Source organism: Biomphalaria glabrata, chromosome 2, assembly GCF_947242115.1.
Source record: "Biomphalaria glabrata chromosome 2, xgBioGlab47.1, whole genome shotgun sequence".
Taxonomy (NCBI): Eukaryota; Metazoa; Mollusca; class Gastropoda; family Planorbidae; genus Biomphalaria; species Biomphalaria glabrata.
Genome location: NC_074712.1, coordinates 37,898,184 through 37,912,267, shown reverse-complemented (window position 1 = coordinate 37,912,267; position 14,084 = coordinate 37,898,184). Strand labels below are relative to the sequence as shown.

At 36.2% G+C, this 14,084-nt stretch overlaps 1 protein-coding gene across 1 annotated transcript in view; it reads left to right on the top strand.

Annotated features, from left to right (window-relative positions):
- Positions 1–255: 255 nt before the first annotated feature.
- LOC106062881 (uncharacterized) overlaps positions 256–14,084 on the top strand; it is a 31,262-nt gene continuing 17,433 nt past the window's right edge. Inside the window, exons 1-5 of the mRNA XM_056020369.1 lie at positions 256–395; positions 933–1,024; positions 4,140–4,265; positions 5,851–6,022; positions 7,412–7,609. Coding sequence (XP_055876344.1) covers positions 374–395; positions 933–1,024; positions 4,140–4,265; positions 5,851–6,022; positions 7,412–7,609 — 610 coding nt within the window. The 5' untranslated portion in view covers positions 256–373. The remainder of the gene's footprint in view (positions 396–932; positions 1,025–4,139; positions 4,266–5,850; positions 6,023–7,411; positions 7,610–14,084) is intronic.

The window sequence follows — 14,084 nt, the reverse complement described above, 5'->3', positions numbered from 1 at the left end:
GACACACACACACACACAATGTTAGACTACTCGGACTTTCATTAAATAGGATTGTCTACACACACACAGACACACACACACAATGTTAGACTACTCGGACTTTCATTAAATAGGATTGTCTACACACACACACACACAAATATCTGGCATGAATATGTACACAAGTTGACAGGTCTGCTGTCCTACCCATGAAGTCTATTTAGGAAGGGGGGGGGGAGAGGTTTACATCTGCTCAAAATATGAACTTCAAACATCGTGATCTTCATGAGGACGCCCTGGGTTCAAGTCTTATCCTATTGAAACATAACGCCGTGTGGTGCGGAGGTAACACACTCAGTAACATAGGCCTCTTTTCAAGTCATTAAACTCAACTATGGATTGCATTCAGAAAAGTGGTAAGTCGAGTCATGTGTAGAAGATATTAAAAGATACCAAAACCTATCATCTTTCTCTCATCTCTTTCGTCGTAGGAGCGCTGTGACTAACCAAAGTCCTCCACTGAGCAGGCTATCAAGAGAGAGGCCTGTCCATTATATTGTTGTCCAGCCAGCATTTCTTTGGACGACCTTTTTTTGGGGCTCCCTCCACTGTACTATGAAGAATGACATTTGATAGTGAGTTATGTCTTACACTAGGACCAAACATATACTATATAATGTTAAAAAAAGAACCCTCGCCTTCCTTGAAAATAATTTTCCGAATTTTCTTTTTTACATGGAATTGCGACAAATTTATTTCAGCTCCTAACTTTGGTCATTTTACATTAGGATCTTTAATCCGATGTCCTATAATCTCTCTCCTTACATCGCTGCTTTTTTTTAAATTTAAAGAGCGTTCATTGAAGTTAATTAATAAGAAGCTACAAGAAAACTTACCAGCAATTAAAAAAACTCTGTCAAGCAAACACAAACTTTACAACTGTATCCTTTTAGTGCCAACTTCCAAACCAAGCAAAGAAGAAGCCATGTCTAAGGAGGAGCTCGAGAGGCAGAAAGAAAAGGAAATACGAAATCTCATTCTGGAGGTAATACTGAACAATTCTTACTTCATTAAAGTGAACAGTCGACATGATGTCGTTAGTGAACTCATCGTGGGGACCACTATATAAGTATATATGGACCAACTATTTGGACACAATGCTGTTGTCAAACATTCCCCCCCCCCCCAATGATTTTATGAAATCTCTGTGCGTCTTTTGGTTCTTTGATCAACAGTTGAAATAATTGAATCACAAAATTTAATTAACAAAAGGAACTCTTTATGCTGAATCTTCGACGTTAGATTGTGTAGGGATTATGAAAATAGCCACTAATGGGGCTGTATAAGAAAAATAAAAATCACCGATCCTTCTACTTTTGACTCTTTCCTCTCTTTACCGCCATGAGTTCACCGTATCATTCTGTTCCTAAGCATGTTCTCTTTATATATATATATATAAAACTATTAGCTATTAGTGGTGAAGCATGCATGAATAATGTTTGGAACCTGTACATTGTAATTTCTTTTCAACTCAACCTGTTATAGTGGAAAGTAAGGCCAAATAAACTTAGGTTACATTTTAAAAAGTCATTTAGTGGAAAGTAAGGCCAAATAAACTTAGGTTACATTTTAAAAAGTCATTTAGTGGAAAGTAAGGCCAAATAAACTTAGGTTCACTTTTAAAAAGTCATTTAGTGGAAAGTAAGGCCAAATAAACTTAGGTTCACTTTTAAAAAGTCATTTAGTGGAAAGTAAGGCCAAATAAACTTAGGTTCACTTTTAAAAAGTCATTTAGTGGAAAGTAAGGCCAAATAAACTTAGGTTACATTTTAAAAAGTCATTTAGTGGAAAGTAAGGCCAAAATAAACTTAGGTTCACTTTTAAAAAGTCATTTAGTGGAAAGTAAGGCCAAATAAACTTAGGTTCACTTTTAAAAAGTCATTTAGTGGAAAGTAAGGCCAAATAAACTTAGGTTCACTTTTAAAAAGTCATTTAGTGGAAATCAACTATTCCTTGGGAACAACAAACTCGTTCTATTGGAATGAATTGAAACACAGTGGCCCGTCCCCGCTCTATCTCTGTACTTCTCACATCAGCATTAGATCTGAGGATTGTTACCAAACATAGACAAGACTCTTCTAAGTTCTAAAGTTAAAAAAGGAACTTGTTTTTCTAATGGTTACCATCTAAAACTGATCAAAATTGTTCTAGAATAGTCTAGAGTCAAGATACTAGTCTCAGAATATACATGTAGAGGACATTCTGTATCGCGAACTGCCTGATATGTGAACCACCTAACAGTTCATCTCATATAGGACATAATGTCTGAACTGTGTCAAATATGGATTGAGAAAGATGAAAGTTCTGTTCAAATAGTTATTTAAAGAAATTGAAACAAAAAATCGGTCCCTGTGTTTCTGTTTTATTTGACATCGTCTTAAAGTACAAACCTAACAAAGGGGATCTAAATATAGCTTTAAACATGGGAGTTAACCCTTTCATAACGCAACATCCTCTCATGGGAGACAACCAGGTCAGATTTCCCCAATGTGATTCCAATAAAGCAAATATCTAAAGATGACTTGTTTCTAAAAGTGCTAAGACATAAGCCGACGGAAGTAACTATTTCTAGGACAATCTACAGTAGGTCAAGGTCAGGAAAATGTGTTTAAGTATTAATATTCAGAAAAAGTTAACTGCCAACTGCAATTAGACAAAACTTTTTTTTTTCAAATTAGAGCATAATACAAATACCTGTATGTTTATTAGATCTCATTGGCACTTATAAATTATTTACATCATCAAAAATAGAACACATTTTTTAACAAATGATTAGATTGTAACTGTCTGACTTTGTCAAAACATGTAGGTCACCGCTGGTTCTGTTCAGGCACTTAAAATATAGAATTCTTCATTAATCTACAAACTTTAAAACAATAATTTATTTTATAGTTAGAGCTTCATGGTTCGTAGACGTCAAAAATGTTAACTATAGCTCTCTTTTTTTGTGTGTGCTGAGTGGATCAAACTAGGATTCAATGTAGATTTGTTTATTGAGTACATCTATAAGGATGAATTGTTTACTCTATGCCAAATTTAATCACGAGGTCGACCTAACAATCCACACAGGTCAGTCTCTCAAATCATTAAACTCTAACATTGTGATTTTTTAAAAATTGGGTTAAAAAAAACAACAAAGTTTAGAATTTAAAAGAAAAATCTAGTCAGAGATGAGTTTCGGAGGTGCTGTAGCTGAACGGTAAAGCGTTTGGCTTCCAATCCGGGGTATCCCGGGTTCGAATCCTGATGAAGACTTGGATTTATAATTTTGGGATCTTTTAAGTCCACCCAGCCCTAATGAGTACATACCTTAGCTGGGGAAGGCGTTGGTCATTGTGCTGACCACATGACACCCTCCTTAACCGTAGGCCACAGAAACAGAAGATCTTTACATTATCTGCCCTATAGACCAGAAGGTCTGAAAAGGGAACTTTACTTTTTTAGAGATAAGTGTTTATTTATACTTGGCGTTCTATCTGACCGAGTAAAGAGGTCTGAGGCTTAGGGCACAGACTCGCTGTCTTTGGAACCAAAACATTAGTCATTTTAATCGGAATCTTATTGAGAGTTTAAGCTGAGGATTAATCCAATATTAAAAAGTTAGGATTATATTAAAATATGGACAGGGCTTGGCTTAATAACCTATTTAGGTTACTGTGTCTAATGGGCCAGGTTTAGTATCAATAGTTCAGGGCATTTTAAACAATTAGTGTCACTACTATAAACTAAGTTAAATATCAGTTAATAGTCATTGACTATCCGTTAAATAATGAACACAAACTAAACTATTAACTATTCCTTTATAAAGATGTGCAGCATAAAATAAGTCATTATAATAATTACTCCTTTAAAGTAAATGTATAAATAATTTTCTAAATTTGTCCTCGCAGTTTGCAAGCGTACAAGAACATCGCATGCATGGTGCAAAGCTCTGGGGATCTTCATTTAGCAATTCATAGTTTTAGTTCAATAACGTCTGACAAAAGTATTAACTTGCACACTTTCTTTTCCAGTCCTTAATTTATTAATTCTAAACCACATTTGTCAGATAGTGACTAGAGCATATCAATATTACATTTTGTTATTCTCATTTCCTGTAGGTATCTTTCTATCTAATCTTTCTGGCTCTCTTTCTGGCCATGGTCTTCAATTCCAGAGATGACCGAGCCTTTTTGTATTGTGACAGCGTGTCCTTATTACTGAACAAAGAGCATGACGTCGACAAGGTAATACTTGGTATAGGCTTACGTTATTTTACAATAAGTCATCCTAGGTGTTTATTCATGCACATACATACTCGTTTTACAATACACTCATAAACACACATACACATTTCAAAATGATCATCTATGTCTACCGAAAGTATTACAAATGTTGCGGGTGCGAAGCACATACGGTTTTAAGCACTTGGAATTAAAAAAATTAGGATTAGAGGACCTGGGATTAGAGCACTTAGTATAAGAGCCTTAAGGATTAGAGCCAAAAAGGATTAAAGCACTTGAGATTAGAGAACTTAGGATTAGAGCTCTTGGAGTTAAAGCACTTGGGATTAGAGCACGTAGAATTGGACCACCCAGGGATAGAGCACTCGTGATTGGTTTCTGACTTGAAGGCGAGTGATTTAACAAAGCTAAATGGGCTTGACCTAAATTGTTCGAATGTACCCATAAACTCTAAGGAATAAAGCACTCACGAAATAAAACACTCACGAAATAAAGCACTCACGAAATAAAGCACTCACGAAATAAAGCACTCACGAAATAAAGCACTCACGAAATAAAGCACTCACGAAATAAAGCACTCACGAAATAAAGCACTCACGAAATAAAGCACTCACGAAATATAGCACTCACGAAATAAAGCACTCAGTGTTGACACACGTTCTATTTTATGATCTATTGGATCGAATATGCGTTAAATTAATTGAAGAGATTAATATGATTGTAAGATTTCACAAGATTAACTTAAACCACATGCGCACAAAAAAACTTGTGAGACTCCTGAAGGTTTCGAGGTTCAACTCTGCCACAGAGTAGCCGCATTATTCCATCGGACATCGTAAACTTTGTGTGTGTGTGTAAACACAGCTTTACTCTGTCTCTAAGCACTCAAAAATACGTTTCTATCTGCTCGCGAGTAGATTTTATATTCTGTTTGAAAGCACAAGTTATTTGGAGCACGACTTAAGGTCTTTATGAAAAGGGAGCCCATTTTAAGCGCAATGTTTACATTAGTTCTCTATTGACCCATTGTTTACATTAGTTCTCTATTAGTTCTCTATTGACCTATTGCTTGCATTAGTTCTCTATTGACCTATTGTTTACATTAGTTTACATTAGTTCTCTATTGACCCATTGTTTACAATATAATGTTGACATATTGTTTACATTAGTTCTCTATTTGACCCATTGTTTACATTAGTTCTTTATCGACCTATTGTTTACATCAGTTCTCTATTGACCCATTGTTCACATTAGTTCTCTACTGACCCATTGTTTACATTAGTTCTCTATTAACCCATTGTTCACATTAGTTCTCTACTGACCCATTGTTTACATTAGTTCTCTATTAACCCATTGTTCACATTAGTTCTCTACTGACCCATTGTTTACATTAGTTCTCTATTGACCCATTGTTCACATTAGTTCTCTATTGACCCATAGTTACATTAGTTCTCTATTGATCTATTGTTTACATTAGTTCTCTATTGACCCATTGTTTACATTAGTTCTCTATTTAGGAATGCTATTTCTTCTTTACGTTCTAAACATTCATGTAGAAATAATACTTGTATCTCAATTCTGTTTTAAGGTCAACGAAGGCCATCACTTGTGGAACTGGATTGAGAACGCGTTCTTTCCTTTCATGTACGCCACAAAAGACTGGAATGGACGTGACCTGAATGGCAGCAGCAAAACTGTCATCACCCTGACTTCCTATCGCGTTGGACCAATCAGAATACGTCAACACAGACTTGGCAATGGTACTCACGCTTGAAGTTTTCTATCAAACTTTGGTGTTTTCGACATGAAGAAAAAAGTCAAAAAGAAAATCAACTCCTCCTTTAGGAAACTGTTCAAGAAAAAGTTGTTTCCCTTTCAGTTCTTGCGGTCTCTAGGGCAGATGATGTTAAGGTCATCTGTTTCTGTGGCCCACAGTTAACGAGCAGGGTGTCATTTGACCAGCACAACGACCAACTAACTTTACTTTCCCCAACTAAAGTCAGGTACCCATTAGAGTTGGGTGAACTCAGGGGCGCCCTAAAAATCCCGAAGCTCAAAATCTCAGTCCTCACAGCGATTCGATCCCAGGACCCCAGGTTCAGAATTCAGGCTGATTTTTAATTTTTGATTCTATTTATTTCTTACTTCATTATTGCAAGGAGTGTTCCAAGTGAGCTATGCACAATCAGCACAAACAGTTCAGCTCATGATTTCTACATAATAAGTTTCCCCTTTAAGACCGTTCGATCTATAGGGCAGATGACGTAAAGGTCATGTGTTTCTGTGGCGCACGGTTAACGATGGTGTCATGTTGCCAGCACAACGAACAATCGCCTTTACTTTTCCCCAACTAATGGAATGTACCAATTAGAGTTAGGTGGACCCAAAGGCTTCCTAAAGATCCCGAAATTAAAAATCCCAGTCTTCATCAGGATTTGAACACAAATTTTAGGACCCGGGACTTGGTTCGGAAGCCAAGCGCTCTAGCATTCAGCCACCGCGCCTCCATGTCTACGTACGCTAAATGTACATCTATTTATTCAACTCTTTAATGAATACAAAGAATCATTGGAGTCGAGTGCGGGGAATTCCGCTGAATGCCAAACTTAATTGTAAGATGATTATATTTTGAAAAAATTATAACGGTCCAACCAAAGTTTTCACTGTGTGGCCAGTAAGTTTTTTTTCCCCACAGATGTACACAAACGTCAAATCTTTAGAGAATTCATCAAACACCCATCCACCCAGTGTCCAGTTTCCAACCAGTCTTTAACCTTTCAACCCATGACCTTGCAAGCTAATTGTAGGAATTAGTTCAGGGTTAGGGTTAGGGTTTTTTCTTTGTGGGGGGGGGGGGGGGGATTTTGACGAAAGATCGAGAATGTTTTGTATTTAATTGCTTTAAAGAAAGGCTTTATTAAATCTCATTCAAATGAGCTTCTTCAGTTAAATAGGATCATATAAGAATTACATTTATTGGCTTTGTTCTGCTCCACATATTTGTGTATGGCTGTTTTGTGTTTATATTAACTTTATTACCACTACATACACAAAAAAAACCTGGCTATGTTCAGTCTTATGGCTTAAAAAAAACACTTGAAAATACATACACAAATAGATCTACGTTCCCAAATATTTCAAACTTTCAGACTATTGCAGTGCCAACTCAGAGTTCCGAAATTTTCATCTCCGCTGCTCTCCCAGTTGGTCGCAAGATTCTAGAAGTTGGCAGCACTTTAACCCTCGTTGGACAGAATACAAGGGGAAGAAGCCAGGCAGATTGCATCATGGGAAGAGATTCGCTTCAATGGACTATTCAGAAACAACTCAAGCGTCATTTAGCAAAGGTAGAGTATGTATAGTAGGAAGCTAGTTTTTTTGTTTTCGGGGTGAGAAGGAAATACATAATGTATTTGACAAATAAAATAACTACTTATAGGAGACTGGGGAAGCTGCTTCTATTAAGGGCCTTAAAAGTCTTTACGGTTCTTTAAGTTCTTTGTGACAAAACTACAGTAATTTTAAAATGTTTGTGTGATTATCTTATCTTATAGATTACAGACGTTACTTTAAAAAAGAACATGACGTCCTACACACTTCATGTGTCTATCTAGTCATACGAGATAATCAGTGACTTAAACTCTGCCAAATCGTTGGTTTTCCTGGCTGATTCAGGCAACCCATTCCATTCTCTAATGGCACTGGGGAAGAAGGAGCACTTGTAAGAATTTGCCCTAGAATATGGAATAAGACATCTCTATCTTTGTGTCTGTCTGAGTATTTCATTAGGTTTTGTTTTTCTATTTGTAAATTATGGTTCAGTGTTTTATGTATTATAGCTACTTTACTTTTTATTCTTCTGTCCTAGGGTTTCTCTAAATTTATTGATTTTACTAATGTTGTTACTCTGATCGAATTTGAATATTCGTTTGCACTGCTCTATTTGGTATTTGTTCTAGTTTTTTTGTTTTTTGTTTGAGTTGAGGGATCCCAGACTGAAGTTGCATATTCTAAGGTTAAATAACATTTTAGATGAGTAAATCCTTGGGTATTTTTAAAAATAATTTTGATCGTAAACCAGTTTCTTCTATTATAGACATTCCAAACAGACTATGTAGATCGACTATTTCATAAGCTCTTGATTGTATACTATTCAACTATTTCATTTGATCATAGGTCATAAGTTATTGAACGTGAATACTAAAAAATAGAGGAATTTAATTTAAAAAAGAGTTTTCATTCTCTTATAAGTGTAGAGCTTTTTCCTTTATGGACAACTCTCGATGGGCAGATGGTTATCTCCAACTCCGATATATGGATATAATCAAATAGCTATTTCCTTTATGGACAACTCTCGATGGGCAGATGGTTGTCTCCAACTCCGATATATGGATATAATCAAATAGCTATTTCCTTTATGGACAACTCTCGATGGGCAGATGGTTGTCTCCAACTCCAAATATATGGATATAATCAAATAGCTATTTCCTTTATGGACAACTCTCGATGGGCAGATGGTTGTCTCCAACTCCGATATATGGATATAATCAAATAGCTATTTCCTTTATGGACAACTCTCGATGGGCAGATGGTTGTCTCCAACTCCGATATATATGGATATAATCAAATAGCTATTTCCTTTATGGACAACTCTCGATGGGCAGATGGTTGTCTCCAACTCCGATATATGGATATAATCAAATAGCTATTTCCTTTATGGACAACTCTCGATGGGCAGATGGTTGTCTCCAACTCCGATATATATGGATATAATCAAATAGCTATTTCCTTTATGGACAACTCTCGATGGGCAGATGGTTGTCTCCAACTCCGATATATATGGATATAATCAAATAGCTATTTCCTTTATGGACAACTCTCGATGGGCAGATGGTTGTCTCCAACTCCAAATATATGGATATAATCAAATAGCTATTTCCTTTATGGACAACTCTCGATGGGCAGATGGTTGTCTCCAACTCCAAATATATGGATATAATCAAATAGCTATTTCCTTTATGGACAACTCTCGATGGTCAGATGGTTGTCTCCAACTCCAAATATATGGATATAATCAAATAGCTATTTCCTTTATGGACAACTCTTGATGGTCAGATGGTTGTCTCCAACTCCGATATATATGGATATAATCAAATAGCTATTTCCTTTATGGACAACTCTCGATGGGCAGATGGTTGTCTCCAACTCCGATATATGGATATAATCAAATAGCTATTTCCTTTATGGACAACTCTCGATGGGCAGATGGTTGTCTCCAACTCCGATATATATGGATATAATCAAATAGCTATTTCCTTTATGGACAACTCTCGATGGGCAGATGGTTGTCTCCAACTCCGATATATGGATATAATCAAATAGCTATTTCCTTTATGGACAACTCTCGATGGGCAGATGGTTGTCTCCAACTCCGATATATATGGATATAATCAAATAGCTATTTCCTTTATGGACAACTCTCGATGGGCAGATGGTTGTCTCCAACTCCGATATATATGGATATAATCAAATAGCTATTTCCTTTATGGACAACTCTCGATGGGCAGATGGTTGTCTCCAACTCCGATATATATGGATATAATCAAATAGCTATTTCCTTTATGGACAACTCTCGATGGGCAGATGGTTGTCTCCAACTCCAAATATATGGATATAATCAAATAGCTATTTCCTTTATGGACAACTCTCGATGGGCAGATGGTTGTCTCCAACTCCAAATATATGGATATAATCAAATAGCTATTTCCTTTATGGACAACTCTCGATGGTCAGATGGTTGTCTCCAACTCCAAATATATGGATATAATCAAATAGCTATTTCCTTTATGGACAACTCTTGATGGTCAGATGGTTGTCTCCAACTCCGATATATATGGATATAATCAAATAGCTATTTCCTTTATGGACAACTCTCGATGGGCAGATGGTTGTCTCCAACTCCGATATATATGGATATAATCAAACCTGAGAGTAATGGACGTCGATGTTGATGACTCTGGAAGACAGCCCTGGCCTAGGGCAGACCGCACTATGTGCAGAGAAATGGTGACCAAGAAAGCATTGGCCTCAGCTCTGGAAGAAAAGCTTGTCAATTTAAACAAAATGGCTGGTTCCTCTACCACTAAAGTGAACGCCACCTTCACTTTCGTTATTATATGTGAACGGGAATGTGTTTGTAGACACGAGACCAAGCGTTATATGAACGGACTCTATAGAAGCGAGCTCTACTCACATAAAATTTTTTTTTCCAAGATGAACTTTAGTTGTTCTACTGCAGGAGGAGGTCAGCATACCGTAACAACTAGTTTAGTAAGACATTTCTATATAATCCCAGCATAATAAAGCAACTAGTTTAGTAAGACATATCTATATAATCTCAGCATACTAAAGCAACTAGTTTAGTAAGACATTTCTATATAATCTCAGCATACTAAAGCAACTAGTTTAGTAAGACATTTCTATATAATCTCAGCATACTAAAGCAACTAGTTGAGTAAGACATTTCTATATAATCTCAGCATACTAAAGCAACTAGTTTAGTAAAACATTTCTATATAATCTCAGCATACTGACACTAGTGTAGTAAGACATTTCTATATAATGTCAGCATACCCAAACAACTAGTTTAGTATGAAATTTCATATTATGCCAGCATACCCAAACAACTAGTGTAGTATGACATTTCATGTCAGCATACCCAAACAACTAGTGTAGTATGAAATTTCTATATAATGTCAGCATACCCAAACAACTAGTGTAGTATGAAATTTCTATATAATGTCAGCATACCCAAACAACTAGTGTAGTATGAAATTTCTATATAATGTCAGCATACCCAAACAACTAGTGTAGTATGAAATTTCTATATAATGTCAGCATACCCAAACAACTAGTGTAGTATGAAATTTCTATATAATGTCAGCATACCCAAACAACTAGTTTAGTTAACAGCCGACCATAGGGATGTCACCTTCATCTGGGTCCCCTCCCTTGTGGGCATTGAGGGAAACGAAGCCGCAGACAGAGAAGCAAAGAGAGCGCTAAATCACGCGGTGTCAGGAACCCAAATTCCCTGCTCGGACCTGAGACAAAGTATTGCCTCTGCCACCTATCGAGAGTGGCAGGACAGATTGGAGGCTAAGTTTCACAATAAACTCAGGCAGATTGTGGCGGATGTCAGGTGGCGGCCCACATCTAAGGGTCTGACAAGGCGTGGTAGCACGACCATGTCCAGACTTAGGATTGGCCTCACCTACATCACGCACTCTTTTGTGCTGAAGAGAGAAGAGCCCCCACTTTGTAGGTACTGTGACTCTTGCCTAACCGTGGAACATATGCTCATTGATTGCCCCAGATACCAGGATGTCAGGAATAAATTTTTTTAGAACACACACCTTGAAAACACTATTCGACAATGTCGACCCTGGGAAGGTACTAGGCTTTGTCAGGGAGGTGGGGTTGTCTACGAAGATCTGATTTTCAACTGTGAACATATAATATTTACATAAGACTTTTACCAAATTATTAATTTTTTACTACCTTTACTATTTTAACTGTAAATAGACCTTGTTTTTAATGATTTAACTGTATAGAAGTTAGCCCTTGTTATGTAAAGGGAGAGTGATCCTTAAAGGATTACGGGCACGACATGGCCTAAATTGTGCTGATGTGCTTAAACTAAACTCTTTTACCATTAGTTTAGTATGATATTTCATATAATGTCAGCATATCCAAACAACTAGTGTAGTATATTTCATATAATGTCAGCATACCCAAACAACTAGTGTAGTATGATATTTCATATAATGTCAGCATACCCAAACAACTAATGTAGTATATTTCATATAATGTCAGCATACAGAAACAACTAGTGTGGTATGATATTTCATATAATGTCAGCATACCCAAACAAGTAGTGAAGTATGATATTTCATATAATGTCAGCATACCCAAACAACTAGTGTAGTATATTTCATATAATGTCAGCATACCCAAACAACTAGTGTAGTATATTTCATATAATGTCAGCATACAGAAACAACTAGTGTGGTATGATATTTCATATAATGTCAGCATACCCAAACAACTAGTGTAGTATATTTTATATAATGTCAGCATAGCCAAACAACTAGTGTAGTATATTTCATATAATGTCAGCATACCCAAACAACTAGTGTAGTATATTTCATATAATGTCAGCATACCCAAACAACTAGTGTAGTATGATACTTCATATAATGTCAGCATACCCAAACAACTAGTGTAGTATATTTCATATAATGTCAGCATACCCAAACAACTAGTGTAGTATGATACTTCATATAATGTCAGCATACCCAAACAACTAGTGTAGTATGATATTTCATATAATGTCAGCATACCCAAACAACTAGTGTAGTATGATATTTCATATAATGTCAGCATACCCAAACAACTAGTGTAGTATATTTCATATAATGTCAGCATACCCAAACAACTAGTGTAGTATGATACTTCATATAATGTCAGCATACCCAAACAACTAGTGTAGTATGATATTTCATATAATGTCAGCATACCCAAACAACTAGTGTAGTATGATATTTCATATAATGTCAGCATACCCAAACAACTAGTGTAGTATGATATTTCATATAATGTCAGCATACCCAAACAACTAGTGTAGTATGATACTTCATATAATGTCAGCATACCCAAACAACTAGTGTAGTATGATATTTCATATAATGTCAGCATACCCAAACAACTAGTGTAGTATGATACTTCATATAATGTCAGCATACCCAAACAACTAGTGTAGTATGATACTTCATATGTTTAAAAAAAAAAAACAACTTTTAGACAACGTTTAAATTTGTTACAAAAATACACGCTTAACGACATTGAAACTGGATCACGTGATGTATATCTAAATATAATTGTAACAAAAAATGTAACAACCAAATAAAGCATTGAAGATTTTTTGCTTAAAATTGTTTGTCCCCCAGTGTAATGGAATTTTCTTGTATCTGAATCATTATCTGTTCCAACATCTTTACATCCTCGGACAGGACTCCGCAGACACGAAGATTCATTGATATTAAGGATCTTGGGATTTCGAATATTGTTTTTTAATATTTTTATTTGCATAAAAAAAGATTCTTGTGAACTGCTATACGATCTCAACACAAGTAAAAAAAAATAGATCTGTTGTAAACCATTTAATTAAAACACACACACAATTATCGCAGTATATAATTGTACTCGTGATGAGGTTATCAACTTGATTCGATTCGATTTGATAGCTCACTGATAGTAGACATTTTGTAGGTGTGGATAGTTCCTTCTCAAAATGTAATGTAGACAGTAGATAGCAGCTTTGACTACAATGAAGCTGTTTTAGTCTGAAGTCAAAAGGGGACTGAATGTCACTCAGGAAGACACAAAGATAAAGACAGTGGCGTAGCATCCATGACGCGAAGGGGTTCAATGAACCCGGGTCCACGACCATTTAGGGGCCCACACCCGATGGTGTAACAACCATGGGGGTATGGCCGGATTTACATCTATGCAACATAAGCTCTAGCTTAGGGCCTCCAAGAAATATTTAGTAGTTACAATATCTGGACTTGTATGGGGCCCCATATCCCAAATTGCTTAAGGCCAATTGAACTCTACAAATACGGCAATGCATGGCGCGTAGGGGTTTCACATCGCCTGGTCCCATGACTAATGACCAATTGTGGCCTGCCCTACACTTCAATTTTGTAAAAAATGGTTTTAAATTTTTTTTTCTTAAAATATCCTAAACGTCATATCAAA